At 41.1% G+C, this 19,345-nt stretch overlaps 1 protein-coding gene across 1 annotated transcript in view; it reads left to right on the forward strand.

The window, feature by feature from the left end:
- Window positions 1–19,345, forward strand: part of ABCC1 (ATP binding cassette subfamily C member 1) — a 47,973-nt gene that overhangs the window by 10,463 nt on the left and 18,165 nt on the right. The window contains exons 2-17 of the mRNA XM_059861513.1: window positions 512–688; window positions 1,421–1,546; window positions 2,773–2,910; window positions 4,013–4,138; window positions 6,857–6,918; window positions 7,704–7,835; window positions 8,847–9,074; window positions 9,735–9,912; window positions 10,622–10,783; window positions 11,482–11,574; window positions 12,389–12,592; window positions 14,992–15,138; window positions 15,498–15,585; window positions 16,064–16,133; window positions 16,955–17,081; window positions 18,161–18,337. Coding sequence (XP_059717496.1) covers window positions 512–688; window positions 1,421–1,546; window positions 2,773–2,910; window positions 4,013–4,138; window positions 6,857–6,918; window positions 7,704–7,835; window positions 8,847–9,074; window positions 9,735–9,912; window positions 10,622–10,783; window positions 11,482–11,574; window positions 12,389–12,592; window positions 14,992–15,138; window positions 15,498–15,585; window positions 16,064–16,133; window positions 16,955–17,081; window positions 18,161–18,337 — 2,235 coding nt within the window. The remainder of the gene's footprint in view (window positions 1–511; window positions 689–1,420; window positions 1,547–2,772; window positions 2,911–4,012; window positions 4,139–6,856; window positions 6,919–7,703; window positions 7,836–8,846; window positions 9,075–9,734; window positions 9,913–10,621; window positions 10,784–11,481; window positions 11,575–12,388; window positions 12,593–14,991; window positions 15,139–15,497; window positions 15,586–16,063; window positions 16,134–16,954; window positions 17,082–18,160; window positions 18,338–19,345) is intronic.

A 19,345-nucleotide genomic window follows, 5' to 3' on the forward strand; every position in this document is an offset into this window, starting at 1 on the left:
GCTTTGGCTGTTGAATGTTGCAGTCCATCTACAGCTGCAATATTGTGCATTGCATTATTCTGTTGGAGAGTCAAAAATCTACAGCACTTGAGAGAAAGTGTTGCATGTGGTAAGTTTTCAGCAAGGTCAATGACTTAAAGGTAAAATTTGCTGCAAGAGATTTTCCTAACTCATAACAATCATAAATATGTTCCGAAAGCTCATGTTACTACTAAATAATTTGTCAATGTGAATAGTCCTTGTGCCAGTAATTAAAATGGTCATGGTTTTATTACTGTGAGCATCAGTTTTGGTTTGATTGTATGGTGATTTACCTTGGGCTTGAAAATTATGTTGAGAGAAGTAAGAAAACTTTGTATTATGTCAATTTATGAGCCTTTTACTTGAGTACTTGAGAACTCAAGTAAAAGCCTTGATGTGGCTTTTTTTATTCTGAGTCCCTGTTTCTGATTTTCAATCCTGAAGTTCAGTGTTGGCTTTTTCTGTAACTTAGCCTGTTTTCTTGCCCCAGGATTGGAATCTGACATGGCACACAGAAGATCCAGACTTCACCCTGTGCTTTCAGAACACAGTCCTGGTGTGGATCCCTTGCATTTACCTGTGGCTCTGCTTCCCAGTGTACTCCCTGTACCTTCGCCGGCATGACAGGGGCTACATCCAGGTGTCCAACCTGAACAAAGCCAAAACGGTAGGTGCCTCTGGAGCCACAGCCCAGCTGCCTTCTCTGCAAAGTGCAATCTCTTTTCAGCTCTGTTTTAGCATCAGTCTTGACCTGCGTGCACACTTCAGGGATAACTTATTTGTTCTGCTTGTGTTTGATTTCCCAGCCTTTCCTGTTTCCTTTGCCCTTTTATCAGACTTTCTGAAATTTACCCTGGCATAGCAACAAACATGCAAATCCTTTTAAAGAGCAGTTGGAGAAGACTATTTTAAGGCAGCTCAATCTCAAGGCCCTTTTCTATCATAAAAAGAATTTATTATCCTGTCAGCTTCTTAAGTTACACAGCATACATTTCTAGAGCTGCTGCAGGTGTTCCATTCCACTTCTACTGTGAAATAGGTATTTAGTGATTTTGGTTTTTTCCTTCTCTGTAGAATAAGTACAAGGTTTTAAGAAGGGGCTGTAATAACATGGTATATTGGAGGGGTTTTTTCCTATGTAATCTGTTATTCAGGAGACCAGCTTTCTGCTTCATAATAGCCTGAATTACATGGAATTAAAAACCAGTAAACTTTTTTCCTCCTAGTAGGAATTCAATAATTAAAGCCAAATTGCTTTTCTTTACTGCATGTGGTAGAATTGCCCAAATGATATGATCTTATTATGACTCCTGCTAACACATAACATCTAGTGTTCATCTATATATTGTGCTGCATTATCTTTGTGAATTGATGTATTAAAGACACTTTTTTATTGCAGGCTTTGGGCTTAATACTGTGGATAGTCTGCTGGGCAGACCTTTTCTACTCTTTCTGGGAAAGAAGTCAAAATATTTTTCGAGCTCCATTTTTTCTCGTTAGCCCTACAGTATTGGGTATAACAATGGTAAGTTCTTCTGCACAGCCACTGTCCATGCCAAGCTGTAAGCAATAACTCCATCTCTGTGTTATTCACAGTGCTGTAACCCTTTGAGCTGCAGCCCTTGTAAACAGACTTTGTAGTTGAGCTGTGAAAGACTGACTCTGAAATACCTGCTTTCCTTTAATAAAAAAAGATAAAAATCAGACTCTCACCTATCTGTGCTCAGTGTGTTGCACATCAGCATACAAGGCAGTTTCAGTTGTCTTATTTTGGTAGGCCTGAGCTAGCATCCATTTTATAGTTTGTCTCAGGCATTGGGTAGAGGATTCAGCTCAAGAGAGCTGATTCAACCTAGCTAATACAAACCCCTGAACCTGGCGGAGATTGTGGAAGTATCTCATTACAAACTGTCATATAACATTCTTGAGTGTGTTACCTTTGTTACTCTTGAGGGCACAGTGGAAAGCCTTGAAAGCCACAAGTCACAGGTGTCCCCAGCTGCCTCCTTTGCCCTAGATGTGCTGGGGTTTTCTGCTTTCACACCTTTCAAGGCAGATGCCTTGCTCTTCGTTTGCTGTCAGTTGCCTTAGGTTTATTACAGAGTTGGAATGATTAAACACGATGCTCAAGGGAATACCATGACCCCAAAAACAACCAAAGAACCCCTAAACAGCCCTCAAACATACTGACAAGTGCAAGAGCTGTTAAGTAGTTTGTGGTCATTTAATAATGCAACTGTCAAGCTTTTGTCAGGCTGATTTGAAAAATGCTTGCTGCAGTAGATAAGTGAAATGTAGAGCTTCCTAAAGGACTCTGAAAACACACCAAATACAGAAATAGACTAATACTTGGTTGGTGTTGTGTGGTTTTATGGCTTGTATGGAAAAAAAATCTATTTATTTTAAAAAGAGCTAGTCAGGAAATGCTGTAATTCCATGTTGATTTGTGATATAGAACCAGAAAAGTAAAGAAGTAAAGGTTGGCAGTGCTTTTGCGTATGTGATTGTTTATTTCTATTTAATGCATATTCATTTTTCCTATTTTGTCTACTCCTTATCTTTACTGATACAGAGAGTTTTCTATTTAAATGTATTTTTGAATTACACTTAAAATTTCAGGGGTTTAGAAGGTCTGGGAGATAGTGGGTTAGAAATGTTAAATAAACAGACTTTAGCACGGTACCTTTTGCATGTGCATAACATATCGTAAAACTTAATTTGTGAATATATTTTCATTTTATTCATCTACAGTTGCTGGCCACATTTTTAATACAATATGAAAGAATAAAAGGAGTCCAGTCTTCTGGTGTGATGACAATTTTCTGGTTCATCTCATTGTTATGTGCCACGATGATTTTTATATCCAAAATAAAACATGCCTTAAATTTGGTAAGTGACTTTTAGCCTCATTCAGTTGAAAATGATCCCCAGTGCTGCAGCGATAGAATAGTTGCTTGGCAATTACACCAGTCAAATCAGTTAATGATTCATTTAGTGTACCTGCCTTCCTTGGCTTGTAACAGCAAGGGAAGCAGGAATGAATGTCTTCTGTTTTGAAATGCTCATGAAATTCAGAGTGATTTTAACTCTAGCAACAGTTGCCAAGAGAACTGGGCTGGCTGTTGGGGGAAGCGGATGTGTCTGCTCCAGTGCACTCAAATTCTCTGTAATCTTTGCTATCAAGCTGCTCTGGCTGGGTGTTTGTCACCTTCCTGTTGACTATGCAGTGGATTTCCTGAAACACTTTGCTCAGTGCTGGTGTGGTCTCACCTGCTTGGACAAAATCAAAGTGAAATATTTTTATGATGCTTTGCCCCTGTAGTAAGACCACCTCAAGTATCAGATTAATTGTGGAGCTGCCTGAAAATGGCATTTTTATTTCTTGTAACCTTTAAGCTGCATTGGCAATTTTGAGAACTTTCACCCAGCTTTTGTCTTCAACTGTTGGGATGGGATTTTACTGGGGGTGTGTGTCCATCTATACCTGTTCTTTGATTTCTGTGGTTTATGTGTTATGCATCAGTCCCAGTCTTAAAAACTGAAAGAATCTCTAAATTTTGCACTCAGTGGAACAAAGTATAATGTAAATTCTGCTTTCTGTAATTTTTTAATTCTGAGAATTAAAAAATTTACTTTCAATACCCCTTGCTACCCAGTGCATAATGTCTTGCCCCTGTAAGGAATACCCTGACTTCAAATTGGGGCTATGTTGGGACAAACCATGTGTTAAGAGAACTTTTTATGTAAGAAATTCATGCTTGTATTTTAATGGTAATGACTGAATAAAAATAAATGTGTCTTTCACATCCTCTCCCCTCTCATTACCTTCCCTTTACCAAAATAGACCTTGACTTTCATTTGCATGGGGGTGAGTAGTGTAGCACTTAGTTTGCAGAATTTACAGTAAGGAGCTGTTTTCTGTTTAATCATAACATGTTATTTAAAATCCATTCCTCAAGCCTTCTGACTGGAATATGTCCTTCCTTTGCAGGGTGCTGATGAGGATGCATTTCGTTATGCCACCTTCTGTATCTACTTTGTCCTGGTATTAGTAGAGCTCATCCTGTGTTGTTTTCCAGAGCAACCACCTTTGTTTTCTGAAACAGTAAATGATCCTGTGAGTGAGTCTGTTGAGAGTGCCAAGTATCATATGTGCAATATTCTGTGTAAGGAGCTACAGGGCCACAGTCTCCAAGATGACAAATAATTAAATTCTGGTTTTTATTTGGTGATGCAAAAGAAGCCCATAACATGCAAAACTGGGGGAAGGGAGGGGATGTGTGCAAGAAAAACCACAAAAATACAGTTGCCCTCGTTGCTGGAAAGCATTCCTGAGGGTAAGTTCTGTGTATTTATATTCAGTAGTGCTGCTGGCAGTCAGTGGGAAATAGTGGTTTGAAATGCTGTGCTCCTGGTTATCTGATATGTTCAGCAGGCAGTAGCATGTGGATTCACTTTCATTTGAACACAGGGAAGAATTTAGACCCGGAAAGATTTTCAGCTTGGGCAGATGTGTTTGAGTTCTGTTTTTATCACTCTTGTGTCAAGTAAAGATTTAACTAGCTCAGTTGCAAGAGCAGCTAATGCTAGAGGGTGGTTTGGATGTAGATACTTAATTTTACCTAGACATCTTTTTTGCTTGTGTTCTTAATTATATGTACCAGCTTTATGGCATGGATCTGAAGTGACCCAAGAGATGCTGGATCATCCTTGCACCCCCTCTGGGTTAGATGTTCTGGGTCACAGGGGGTGACACTGGGCACTGCCTGGAGTTTGGATGTGCCAAGTTTAGGAATTTTGGTTTTATACAAGGTCTGATTCTGGTGTGATGGCATTTCAGTGACACTGAGTGATGAAGGAAGGTGTGAAATGTGTGAGGGGGAAATAAATGCTGCCTTTGTAACTGGGGAGAGGGTCCATGAGCACTTCCTGAGTGCCACAGTTACCTTCTCCAGCAGTGTCTGGGTGCCAGGGTGCTCTGCCTGGTCAGGGCAGTCTGTGTGTGTGTGCCTGGGAGGGGGAACTGATTGCTGAGTCTTTGTATCCTCTTAATCTTTTGGTTTTTGTCACTTCATTCAGGGGTTAAATATGTGTGACAGGGTACTGTGGGTGTAAGGAAACCTTTTCTTCTTTGATCGTGGTTGGAATAATTACAAGGTGCTTTGAGACCACAGTGGTTTGATTTCTGTCCTGAGTATTTCTAGGAATTTAGAATGACTTCAGGAAACAGGGCAGACTTCAAATGTTATCCTTTCATTTTGTTGGGAAAAAGAACAAAGAAGTCATGTTAGTCAGCCTTAAATTCTGCTTTATGCCCTTTTGCCAAATATTTCCAAACCAGAAATGTCTGTAAGCCTTAAGTAAAATTTTAGAGTATGTTTGCTTAAGCCAGGAGTGAAATTTCTGAGATGTAGATGCTGATGTATGTAGAAGTCAGGCAATGTGTTTTCTAACTTGTTTATATTACATAAATCCAGACTTGTTAAAACTTGTCTTCAATCTATCTGGCATGAAAATCAGTAGGATTATTAATTATTTGTGTGATAACTGTTTAATTTTATCAAAAGTAGGAGTATTTTAAAAGTAGTCTAACATGTTTTAATGTTTTCAGCTTGGGCTTTAGGCAAACCAAGTCCAGTTTTTGGTAGAACAGAATCTAGTGGGCTCTTAAATTTAGAGTTTCCACCAGCAAGTACATTAAAAAAATATAAAGGAAAAAAAGCAACATAGCACTTTATGTAAAATTCAGAATGTTTTTACACTTTGATGCAGTTGAAAGTATTCCCTGTATTTGCTGGAGTAGAAATCTGTCTATCAGGAAAGCAGGAGTGGCTGAACACTGAGAGTTTTACCCCCTTCCCCTTCTCTCACTTTAAAAACTTTTATTTATTCACTAATTAAGGGTGTTGGATTTGTTTGCCATCATTTTACTGCAAATGTTTGGATGCTTAGCAAATGTATCTTTGAAAAAAACAAAAGCATCTCTCTGATACATACTCTTATTGTTCCCTGTAAAGGCTTCAGAAAAAGTTATGTGAAAAAGAGGAAATGCAGGACTGTTCTGTGGAGCTGGGTTAGAACAGAGTGCAGGACAGCACAGTACAGGCTGCACAAACATGAGTTAAAAATGGCCAATGCTGGAAACACTTGGCTCTGGCTGGTTTAATTGCAATACTTTAATCATGTTTGCTGACTTCTATAGATAGACTGAGTTGCTTCAGTCATGGTTGATGGTAAAACCAGTGGTTGGTTGTGCCTAAGGAGGGGTTTAGCATTCTTTAGATGCTCTCAGAGCTCTGAAAGAGGGAAGAGAGAAATATGCACGAAATTCTGCCAGTAAATGAACTTTTCATACCTTTGAAATTCTCCCAGCCTTTCTTTGTGCTCTTTGAACCCAGCCAGGTTAGGAGTGTATTGTTACTTCAGTTTCCCATACATATCTGATGAATGGCACGCAGGGCTCCTAAGGGGTGTTTTGGGATGCTTTTATGGAGTTACACATTTGTTTTCATTTGTGCATCTGTGTCATGGGAGTCCCAGCACTTCACTGCTAGAACAGAACTGAATTTTTCATTCATGATAAGCCAAGTGACATATTTGAGCCCTCTCATGGTAGGCAGCATACCTTGCATTGGCATAGGCCCTGACCAGGACATCTGGAGACACTGTCTGCCCTCTGTGGCCTCTGCAATTCCTCCAGCTGTTGTTGTGTTGTTGTCGTGTGAAAAAATACTGTAAACAAAAGGAATTTCAAAAACATCTTTGCTGCTTTGCTTGTTTCTTTTGGCCCTGAAATCACTTTGTTTGTGGATTGATTTCTTTTTCTCTCCTTTAGAATCCATGTCCAGAGTTCAGTGCTTCTTTCCTCTCCAGAATCACATTCTGGTGGATCACTGGGTAAGATCAAGCTGTTGCATTAATCACCAGTTCAAGTCAGATGGCACTTTGGGATCCTGCTTTCAGAGCTAAATTAGCAATAATCATGCAACAATAATTTTGGTTGGTTGATTTGTAGATAGCTTATTTTTATAAAAAGCTCGATTAATATTTTTTTAACTTCCTTTGTAGGGTCTTTGTAATTTTAAATCTTGCCAGTCTGTGTTTAATATGTTTGAAGGAATATAATAAACAGAACTTCTTTGGGAAATATAAGAAAGGAGAAATTGTCTGCTGTATTTAGAAACTAAGGCATTGGAAACTATTACATCTTTTTGTCCAATAGGCTCTTTTTTTCCATTAACTTAATTTTACTTATGCTGTATGATTTGTGAGTTAAATAACAGAAGCATGTAAAATAATATTGGTGTGTGTAGTTGTGGCTGGTACTTGGCCAGAGTTCCAACAGAAAGCTAGATGAAAGGAGTTGCTTTGGGAAATTAAAGGCTAATAAATATTTTGAAACTTGCTAGGCATGGGAATATTAGTTGCCTGGCTGATTTCCAAATGAGATCACTTCATCCTTTCTTTTATTTTCCCTGGAATTTGAATTCAGTGGCATACCCTGGATCCTTAGCTGTTTTGGTGTCTGGTTCTCCCAGAAAAGACAGGAGGATGGATGTTTTAGCATCTGGACCTGTGTTGCATCTCTGTGGGGAGCTGGCTCTGTTCTGGGGCTGGATGCAGCTGTATCTTTATTTCTGTCTCTATATAGACACAGACATTGCTGATTCCTTCTAATGCAGGTTGATGATTCAGGGTTATCGGAGCCCTTTGGAAGCCAAGGATTTGTGGTCATTAAATAAAGAGGACAAATCAGAGGAAATAGTGCCAGGTCTGGCTAGAAATTGGGCCAAAGAGTGGTCAAAGACCAAGAGGTAAGTTCAGTTATCCTGGCTTTCAGTTCTGCCAAGACACAGAGGTTTAAGAGCTCAAGTGACTCAGCCTCACTCAGTGGTGTTTGTTGTTTGTTACCAAACCTGCTTTTGTAAGGCTGCCCCTGTTTGTCCCTGAGAGCTCAGAGAGCTGGAACCAAGTGGGGCATTTCTTTCTGCTGTGTGAAGAGCTGCATCGACTTTCCCTTCATCTTTCACGATCCAAAACTTATTGCTGTGGCTTTTGATGTGTGGTTTTCCCCTGGGCAGGGAGTGTTTGGACACAAACTTCTGCTGTGTAATTCAGGAGCTTGGGCTCCCTCTGTAGTTGGCCAAGCCTTGGGAGGGTAGCTCAGGGTGTCAAAGTGAGCAGCTTATTCCTTTCTTTTGACTATATAGGGAGTCTGAGCATCTAAGCCAGATGACTAAAATTAGAAAGGCTGCATGCCTGTGGTCTCCATCCCACTTTCATCATCCTTGGCTGCAGCAAATAGGAGCACCTTTTCATTGAAGGGAAATTGTATGCTTGCTCACACAGTGTGTTTTACATCCAGCTTGTCCTCAGAAGTTCAGAGCATGCAGTTTAGCATAAGCCAGATGTAAGAAAAGAATGTGTTCAGTCCATTGGGATGTCTTGACATTAACCTGACTTCAGTTTGTTAACTGGTGGCACAGTGAAGCATTGGTTTTGATGAAAGTTCAGCATACTGGGTTCTAGGATAATAATGTCCTCTGCTCTTTAAGCTTGTGTTACAGCTCTATTCCTCATTCCACAGGGCAGCCTTAAGGGAGAGATTTCCAGGAATGTTACCTATCCAAGCAAAGAAAGCCATTTCTGAGCAGCCAGTTCATTTAGTAATGTTGTATGATTAAATACATTTGACAGTAAAACTCAGTTAAACTGTTAAGAATCACAATAAGCTGCTTATTTACATCTCATTTGTACAGGGAACAGTTTTGCAGTTGGCTTTATGCTTGAATAAAAGCTACATTGTCTACCTGATCTTTTTTCAGGCAACCACCAAACATGTTATATGCACCCAAAAAGCAGCAAAAATCAGGAGACTCAAATGGTGATGTGACAGAAGAGGTTGAAGCTTTGATTATCAAACCATCTCAGAAGAGCCATGAAGCATCTTTGTTCAAGGTGTTATACAAAACCTTTGGACCATATTTTCTCATGAGCTTCCTTTTTAAGGCTGCACATGATCTCTTGATGTTTGCAGGCCCGGAAATTCTGAAGTAAGACCCATATACTTTATTATTGTATTACAAGTATGTGAGCAGGATTTAAAACATGCTGGTATTTCACTCCCCAAACTGCTTTGCCTTCAGCTAATACCATGAGGAAGAGATGTCATAAAAGGGAGCAAACATGATTTCAGTCCATTGGTTTTCAAATTACAACATTATGCAATAAATGTTTAACTTCTTTTCCTTTTCAGCACTGGGAAGGCAGGGCAGGGCCATAGTCAGCACTAGCAGGAGAGTTTGCTCAGTTCTGACCTGTAATTATTCTGTGCCTACACATCAGAGTATGTGGTTCCACAGAGCTGAGGAGCTGGGAGGGTTGTTTTGCTTCGAGCTGAGAAGTAAAGGAACTGCAGGTGGTTGTATTTCAGCTGCAGGGGCTGTGAGGCTTCTCAGTGCAGCCCCAAGAGCATGCTGTACATGTGAGCTGTGTGTGTCTTCATGTTTCAGACTGGTCCCTTGAGGAGGGAATGATGTATGCTCATACCAAGTGATCTCCAGTTTCCAAGAAGTCTGCTGAAGTGTTTTATCTAAGTTTGGTACTTCAGGTGCTTGCATGACCTGTGCAATGCTTGGAATAACCCAGGGGTGCAGCCATGACATTTGGTTTTGTTTTCCATCTATCAAGAGAACTCATTTCTCTCTCCACAGATTGCTGCTCAACTTCGTAAATAACAAAGCTGCCCCAAACTGGCAGGGCTACTTTTATACAGTTCTGCTGTTTGTCTGTGCCTGTCTTCAGACTCTGATCCTTCACCAGTACTTTCATATTTGCTTTGTAACTGGAATGAGGCTCAAAACAGCCATTGTTGGTGTGATTTATAGAAAGGTGGGTGTTTCTTTAAATGTGACTACAAACATGCAATGTCTGTGACTGGGAGAATGCATCACTTAAGTCAGAGTAATAAGGTAGGAGACTCTGGTATGCTGATTCCTAACTCTTAAGAGAAATAAGAGCATGTCTAATTTATAAATAAAACCCTTTAAGCCAGGGCAGTTTTCAAATTTGCTACTTAACATTCTTCTTCTCTCTGCCAAGTAAGAAAACTTTCCTCATTTAGACTTGGGGTGTGCAGTGCTTCAGTTGGTGCAGAAATTAAAGATGCATCTACATTTTCAGCTTTGTTTGGGATTTACCAGCAGTGCCTTCTTAGAATAAGCTGGAACATTTTAGAAACCTGTGGACTGATAGCTCTGTGTGAGGAAAATGTGTCACAAGAAGTGAAGATTCCATTTCTTAGGCTAAACCAAAAACAAGTAACAAGCCAAGTAAACAATACCCCCAAGAAATAAAACCACCAGCCCATAGCCCAAAGTTTGCTTATTGACTTTAAGTCTTTATTAGCTTAAACTCAGCTGATTGATTGAAACTGTACAACTTGGATTTTGCAGGATGTACAGGGTAGACAGAATATGAAGGAGGAAAATGAATACTTGTGATTTATAAGATGCAGTTCTTCTGTGGAGAAAATGCAAATGACTAAGCCTGTCCTCAAGCTCTTTTAATTGTTTTTTGTTTTTTTTTTACCTGCATGTAGGCACTTGTTATCACAAATTCTGCTAGGAAGACTTCTACTGTGGGTGAGATTGTGAATCTGATGTCTGTGGATGCTCAGAGATTCATGGACTTGGCTACCTACATAAACATGATTTGGTCTGCCCCTCTGCAGGTGATACTGGCACTGTACCTACTGTGGAGGGTGAGCACTGTGTGCTGTTTCTTGTTTTGGCCTTGGCAGTGTGCTGCTTCCCTGATTCTGTGCCTGCACACACCTGTTGTTCAGCCACTGCAGCAGTGAGGAGACAGTGCTGTTTATTAAGAAGCCATTCAGAGCTGCTTTTGTCACTGCTGGCAGCAGGGAAGGCAGGAGGTCCTGAATTTGCACATCTGACTTCATATGGGGAGGATGCAGAGGGGAACTGTTATCTTTGGGGGACTGCAGCACCTAGAGGATCTCACTTGTCCCTTGATTTAAGTAAAAGTGGTCTTGGCTCTGTGCTCAGTCACAGATGTTGCTGTTTCTGGTTCACACAGCACTGGGCTGACTCTTCTTCAGAAGAGCAGACAAATCAGCAAAAAGTGCAAAGTGTTACAACATATTTGTGTGTGTATAGAGATACATTTGAAGAGAGATTGATCTATATGTACTTCTCTGTGAGGGCTGTGTATGTGTGTGTGTGTATATATATATATATATATATGTATGTATGTATGTATGTATATGTATGTTTACAGAGTCAAAGTATATAGATATTAACCTAAGCCTCTGCTTGATCCTTCTCTTCTCCCAAACTGAAAACCTTATCCAGAATGATTTTCTGTGATGTATGCAGTGATTTGAGCCAAGATTTAAAAAAAATTAGTTTGAATAAATGCTTACAATGATGTACTTTTCAGAATTTAGGTCCTTCAGTGCTGGCAGGTGTGGCTGTCATGATCCTTCTGGTTCCAATAAATGCTGTGATGGCAATGAAGACAAAAACCTATCAGGTTAGCATCTCTGTAGAGTGCTTTTAAGAAACATCTATTCTTTGACTTGTTCCTGGAGGTTTTTCCCATCCCTCTAACTATCCCTTAAAAAATGGAAGGGACAGAAAGGTCAGAGGTGTTGTGTATTCAGAATAAACAAATTTATGTATTTTTCAGCCTTACAGCTTATCTGTGTGGAATGGTCTAAAAACATGCAGTAGTGAAGACCAAGGTAGCACTTCAGACAGCTTCATGAGATGTCCATTGATTGAATTATTAGGAATTAGTTCAGTTTTTAACTTGCCTAAAAACTAAAGTGCAAAAGTAAACTACTGTCTGCCTAATGAACCTAATGGCCATGAATGAAATATTCATCTTTCTAGGATGTGTGGCTTGTTCCATATTTTGTTTGTTTCCTGGAGAGATGAAGAAGGAAAAAGCCATTGACAGTGCTGAAAATAAAGCAAAATTAAGTTTGGTCTAAGGTTAGATGGAAGCTGCACATCTTACACTGGTTTATTTTTTAACTGCATATTGTACCTGAGTCCCAGGGCTCCCTGTTGGAGGGTTAATCACACTTAAACCAGTGCCACACTTGTTTTGATCTTGCTTTGGATTTGTAGTTACATGAAGCATTCTTTTAATTGGTTTAAAACATCTTGTTAATTCTGCATATTTGTTTGTTCAGATAGTATCTCAGATTTCCTGCTTGGGAAGCTAGTAAGCTTTTGATGATAATGAGGTAAATTTGCCATTGCAAAATACAAAGCTCAGAACTTTGAGGTTCTGCCAAGTATTGTGCTCTGTTAATTATTTTTTGTAATGTTGTTTTTAGGTGGCTCAAATGAAGAGCAAAGACAACAGAATTAAGCTGATGAATGAAATTCTCAATGGGATTAAAGTTCTGAAACTTTATGCCTGGGAATTAGCCTTTAGAGAGAAGGTATTAGAGATCAGACAGAAGGAACTCAAAGTCCTAAAAAAATCTGCTTACCTTGCTGCAATGGCAACCTTCACTTGGGTCTGTGCTCCGTTTTTGGTAAGTGAAACAAATCTGGAAGTCTTGTCTCCTTTTTGGGATTGTGCTTTCCAAGGCAGCACTTGAGGACTCCTTTTGGCTTTGTCTTTTAAAGAGTTGAGCCAAAATGCCCTCCAGAATGGTTGGTCCTTGAACACTTAGGGGTCCACTTCTCTGTGGAAAAGCACTACTGTTTTCTTTGAAACTCAGTAACACCCAGGTTGGATGTATTCTAGAAGTTAATGTCCAAGTTCTGGAAAATAAAATCCTCCTCTGCATCCCCTCCTGTTTTTAGTAGAGTACTTGAGGAATCCAAGATGAAGTGTATGGTCAGATTTAGGAGAATAAAAATATCCCTTATTTCAATGTGTTTCTGAGCAGCAGCAGGTCCTTCCATAAGAGCTCCTGACTGAATGGGATGTTGGGCTCCAGGAGTGCTCCTGGCTGGGATTCTCCCAGCATCTGTGTAAGAACCATGTGCAAAAGGAAAACCATTGTGTGGCCTGAGATGGCTTCAAATTCTTACTTAAAAAAAAAAAAAATCCATGATATGCCAAACATCCCTGCTGTGTTTGTGGTTGGCTTACATTTCAACTAATACAAGGGAGAGAAGAGTGAGATCACATCGAAATTGCTTCAGACCCTATTGGAACGAGGGGCCATTGCTCTTGTCTGCAGAAACAATTAAAAGCCATGACTACATTAGGATAAAATATGTGCTGTTCCAGTTGAAGGTGTTTAAGTGTACTTTCCAGCCTCAGATTCCTTCCCTGCAAACATTTTTAGTGTTTACATTACGCTCGGGGCGTGATGAAAGGCAGAGAAGCATCAGCTGCATTCTTAAGTGAATGCTTTTCTAAAAGAAGTCTGGGATTATGTTAGTATAAATACATTATTAGATGAAATTTCTAAATAAAACCCTGCAGGTGGACTCCCCAGTGCTGTGGTGTGGAGCCTGGGAAGGCAGACTGGGGTGATGTGCAGCCCTGTCCCAGCACACACAGCGGGTGTGTGGCACTGGCTCTGCGGGGGCACAGCCCGGGGGGCGAGGCTGCTCTTCAGCATCTTGGTGCTCGGATTTTTGGGGCTTTTTGTATGTTTTGCTAAAAAAATTATTGCCTATTTGGAAGCACTTTTGACCTTGAAAACTTTTATTTCCTCTACTCCTTCACATTTCCAAGGCCAGGGTTTAGAGCCAGTGTTGGTAAGAGTGTCAGGGACCCGCTGGCTTTGCAGTGCTCCCCTGCTGCCCCTGTGCTGCTGAGGGTGTGTTCCAGACTCATTGCTGCTAACACAAGAGTGCAGACATGCTGCTTGTGAGGTTATTCTTTGGACCCTGTCTTGTTTTTGATCTCCATGGGAGGGCTTTCTCCCTGGGACAGGGTTGTCCAAACTAAGTGCTGTACAAACAAGCTACTGTACAAGGCACAGCTGAGTCAGCTGCTGCACCCAGAACAATGCATGTCTTCACAGCAGTCAGATTTGTTAACAGAAGCACTGATGTCTTCAGTGGATGCTGTGCTTAGATGAGACTTAGATGGGGAGCTCATTATTTCAAGTCTTTTTGGAGGGAGGATGCCAGAAGTTTATCTACTTTGATTTCTTGTTTTAATTGGCAGTCTGTGGGGAAAAAAGCAGCTGGATCTTGTGATATACTGAGGTGTGAGGGTATTATCATGGAAAATAACACTATGAAGGGAATAGTTGTGAAAGCAAACATCTGGTTTTACTTAGATTTATTTTACTGTAATATATTCATTTTTTAAAATGTATATATTCAATATATACATTTTAAAAAATGAGTGTATGGATTTTTTGAGTTATTTTTATAGCTTAAAATGATTCATGATATCAATGGTTAAGTGTAATTTTCTTGTTCTGTATGAAACTGAAACAGTTCACAACAGAAAAAGCTTCATCTTTGTAGTGCAATAACATTTCAAGTTTCTTGTCCATGATCAAGTAGGCTGTATTTGGAAATCTAGGGTTGTGGTAGTCTATACAAACTGTAAAACAGGTTAGTATTGGGGTGCTTCTAACTTTTCTGTCAATATATGTTACTGATCCAATATCTGATACTTTGGGGAGTATCTTAAAACTGAAAGAGATCAGGAAAAAAGACCAGTGATCATTCCTCTACTTCCCCTCTGCTGCTGTGTGACCTCACATAGCCTGGGATGTTTGTGGTTTCACTTCTGCTGTGTGAGGAAAGTGAGCACTTGGCTCTTTTTAAAGAGGATCCATCAGCTTCTCTTTACAACAGCAGATTTTAATCACGTGTTTGTTTTGCAAAAAGTGTTGTCAGGAACAAAAAGTTATCAGAACATTGCTCTTTCTTTGATTTATAGTTGTCACACTGTGCTCCTGACTTGGTGACTTTAAGACATGACCCTCACTGCAGCCTTTGCCCTTGGTTTCAGGTTGCCCTGTCCACGTTTGCTGTGTATGTCACCATAGACAAGAACAACATCTTGGATGCTCAGAAGGCCTTTGTTTCTCTGGCATTGTTCAACATCCTCAGGTTCCCACTGAACATGCTCCCGATGGTCATCAGCAACATAGTAGAAGTAAGAGTTCAGTCATTAACAGGTGCTTTGTGGGCAGGAGGGTGGAAAGATGACATCCCCCTGCTTGGAGAATGACCACAAGGGACATGTGGCCACGTCTGGAAGGGACCTTGCAGTTCCTGTGTCTGAAGTGCTGTGCTGCTGAAATAATCCCAGTTATGGTGGATAGGTGTTCCTTACATCACCCACATTTCTTGTGAGTTGGGAAGTGAAAGTTTGGCTATGCAGCCAACTATGCACTGGATTTAAGGAGGGATTGGGAGTGCATGATAATGCTATAATGTGTATGTGGCACAAAACAGTGAGCACATAAAGGGAATGAGCAGAGTATAAAGAGTTTGCATCCTTTTTCCACGCAGGCCAGTGTCTCCTTGAAGCGCCTCAGGGTGTTCCTGTCCCATGAGGAGTTAGATCCAGACAGCATAGTCAGGGGTCCCATCAAAGAGGGTGAGTGTCTTTGCCTGTTGCAATCAGTGTCTGCAGGTTTTGGGTGGTTTCTTTTGCTTGCTAAAACAAATTTACTGCATTTTTGGTGGGTTTTGCTGATAAATTTGAGACAGAAAACAGAGGAGAGTTTGTAAAATGGAAATTATGTACAGGTTTCTTCTTCCTTCTCAGATAGTTTCTTTCCTCTCCACAACTGATTTGGCAGTGCTCGAGATGCAGCTGAATTAGTTGGTAGCTCTGTGTGGCTGATGTTCATGAACCTCCTGGTTCCTGAGTGGGGGTAACTGTGGGACCTCTGCTGTCTTGCTAAATTCAGTAAAAGCAGAACACAAGTGTTTGGCAAGCAGTGGGCTGTTGTTCTCCTGAAAAAGTAACTTTATACCTCTGCCCATGTGTGTTTGGATTGACTTTGGATTGTGAGCACACAGTATAGCTGCTTGCATTGGTACTTTTATAAATATGAGTTTTCTCTTTGCAGCTGAAGGATGCATTGTTGTGAAGAATGCAACATTTAGCTGGGCCAAAACTGATCCTCCTTTGCTGAACAGGTAAAGATTGCTGCTCTTTTTTCCATTCCATAATCCTTCTGCACCATAAATGATGTATATTTGAATTATAAAGTACATATGGAGAAGAGTTTGTTGCCATCAAGAGAACAAAACCCATCAGTTCTATGCATTTTTTTTTTAAATTTGGGCTTTAGGAACTGGAGGGATTTACAGTTTATTGCTTTTATGGAATGCATGAAGGGAGGTAGCAGGAGATGTAGGCATCAAGGAAGAGAGCTGCAGGGGATTGCAGCTCTGGCTGTGTGCTGCAGATGGGCTGAGCTCCATCTAGAGGGTGCAGCCAGCTCAGCCCCTCTCAGCTCTGCTCCCTCCTCTTTGTGTGTCCTCAGGCTCCATTTCACAGCTGATTCTGCACTCTGCTGTCCCTGATCCCGGGCTGCAGAAGGCAAACACTGATGCAGCCACAGGCTGTGTCTGCCCTGTGCCCTGCTCCCTTCCTTGACTTTGGCTGCTTTTACTTGGACCTTAAATGGCAAATTCTTTGGGACAAAAATCTGCTCTATTTACATTTGTGTTCATAGAACACTTGAGAGAAACCTTGGCAAGACTGGGTCACAGTGCTTTTTTTCTTTCTATTTTCTTCCCTTTTCCCTAATTACATATTATGTTCTGTGTTCTAAGTAAGAGGAGAGCTAGGTGCTTTCTGAGTGAAAGCAGTTACAGCTTCAGTGCTGAGTCAGTGTTTGCAGAGGGTGTTCACAAAGCACTGATGGTCTGTGTGTTGGATGGGCAGTTCAACTGACTTTTAACTACTGGGGTGTGCCAGCAAGCAAGGCTGAATTGTGTGCACTTTATTTCAGCATTAATTTCACTGTTCCTGAAGGCTCCTTGGTGGCTGTTGTTGGTCAAGTTGGCTGTGGAAAGTCCTCACTGCTGTCTGCATTGCTGGGGGAGATGGACAAAAAGGAAGGCTACGTGGTTGTCAAGGTGTGACACGTCTGCAGAGTCGTTCAGCTGTTTGTGGGTATTGCCAGAGGGGTTCTAGATTTCCAAGTGGTGTGAAGAGGGAAGAGGCAGCCTTTCAAATGAATGCACTTTTTAGCCTGCTTTCCTGGCAAACCATGTATATGCTTTAGCCTGCACTCTGTGTCATTGCCTGTTAAGCCTCGACCCAACAGCATCCAAATCTGGTGTCAGATTTAGGCAAATACAACAGTGGAGCACTCAAAGATGAGTGTTCTGCTGAGTCTGGGTATGAGATGGGGAGACCCTGTTACATATTCTCTGAGGAAGAGCAGTGTTGGGCTCTGCCTTCTCAGACATCAGAGAATTACAAGGAGAGGGTGCACCCAGACACCAGAATGTGGGAAAGGCTGTGTTGCAGTTTGTTCTTTTTTAGACATCAGAGCTGCACACAGATAACAGAGAAAAAATGACCCGGAAATAAAATTACTTTAAGAGCAAAACAAATCTGTTGCATTTAAAAGACTGTAGGTTTGGCCACCTTCAGAATTGTTGTGGAAAAATAAAGTAGTTGAGATCTGAGTCACTAATTATGAGTGCAGAAAGAGAAGACATAGCTGATACTCAAAGCAAAATACTCTGCATTATCTCAGTCTCTTCCTTTGAAGTGACTTTTATATGAAAACCACTTCCTCTGCTTTCTGCAGAAATCTCTTGGCAGGGGTGCATTTGTTAAACATTTGCATTCCAGATTAAACTCTTTTGTGCAGACCATAGTTTATAATTATGTGAAAGAAGTAATGACTTTTGACATGCAGTAATTGTGCAAACGTCCTCTAAACAAATGTTTCCTCCAGGTTTATGTTAATCGTATTTCATTTGAAGCCCTTTATTTTCCACCAGTGCACTTTGTTACTTTCACTTGTAGAGAGGATTATAAAAATAACGTTTTGGAGGAGGTGGGAGCCCAAGGAGGGCTTTGTTTGGAAATGACCGTAGGTAATTTGTGAGGTGATTAGACTGAGTCTGCACAGGGAGTCAAGGCACAGCAGGGCTTTGTGAGGCAGGCAGTGCTAAAGTACTGAACTTCATTTTTCTTGCAGGGCTCTGTAGCCTACGTTCCTCAGCAAGCCTGGGTCCAGAATGCCACCCTGGAGGATAACATTATCTTTGGGAGGGAGCTGAGCGAGAGCCGCTACAAGCGTGTGATTGAGGCTTGTGCCCTGCTGCCTGATGTAGAGATTCTTCCTTCAGGAGACAAAACAGAAATTGGAGAAAAGGTATTTCAGTGCCCACTCCACCATAACAGTGCTATTGCTTGGTAGTTAAGGCTGTGTGACTCTTATTTTACTTTATCTCAAAGTTGTATTGAATTTTAAAACTTTTAGAGCAGGAATCCTCTAGAATAAGAGGCAGACTTGAACAGTGTGTTTTCCTTCTCTCTAAGCCTGAAAGGGGAGGAAACCCGTGCTCAGGTAGAAATATAAAACCATCTTGTAGCGACAGTTTTTAATTGTTTTTAAGTTGCCACGGTTATAGAGCAGAAAAATATACAGAAACAAGAAGAGAAAAATCTTCTGAACGCTTCAGTTTTGTTCAAAACAAGCAAACAGGCCTTCAACCCCAGTCCTTCCAAAAAATCCAAATCACAATCCACAAAAACAGCCATCAGCCCAAATCTGGCCCTTGGTTACCAGAGCAGGCCTGCTGTGGGCTCTGGAGACGTGCAGGGATGGTGCAGTGCTGTGGGGCAGGAGCTGCTGTCCCTGCACCAGGGCTGGCAGGGGCTGTGGCTGCTGGGGGCTCTCTGAGCTGCTGCTCCCCTGCTCTGTGCTCTGGCTGGGTGCAGGGGCTGTCCTCCCAGCTGGGCTCAGAGCTGACAGCCCCACGTGCAGCAAAGGTGCAGCTTTATCTTGTGGGTCAGCAGGCCAGTCACAGGGTGCAGTGGGAGCAGAGTTTGTTTCTTAAATCAGAGGCAGCACTGCAGAAATACAGGTGAGAAGAAAAGCAGCTCTGAATGTACTGAGTAGGTGACTCAGTCAGGATTAACTGCTTTTCAGGACTAGCAAACATTATTTTTTGGTTTGGCTAGCCCTTCACTGACAGTGAGATCAGAAGAGATGTGTTTCTCTGCAAGAGGATTGTGACTGACTGCTTATGCTGTTGCGGTAGTGAAATTATTTGTGGAGATCTGTTTCATGCAATGTTGAATTTCCTCTGATTTAAATAAACCACCTGTGACTTGTGTCTTTCATAAACTGTAGTAAGACATTTTCTTTCAGCTGTAA

Source organism: Haemorhous mexicanus, chromosome 17 (genome assembly GCF_027477595.1).
Source record: "Haemorhous mexicanus isolate bHaeMex1 chromosome 17, bHaeMex1.pri, whole genome shotgun sequence".
In the NCBI taxonomy this organism is placed as follows: domain Eukaryota; kingdom Metazoa; phylum Chordata; class Aves; order Passeriformes; family Fringillidae; genus Haemorhous; species Haemorhous mexicanus.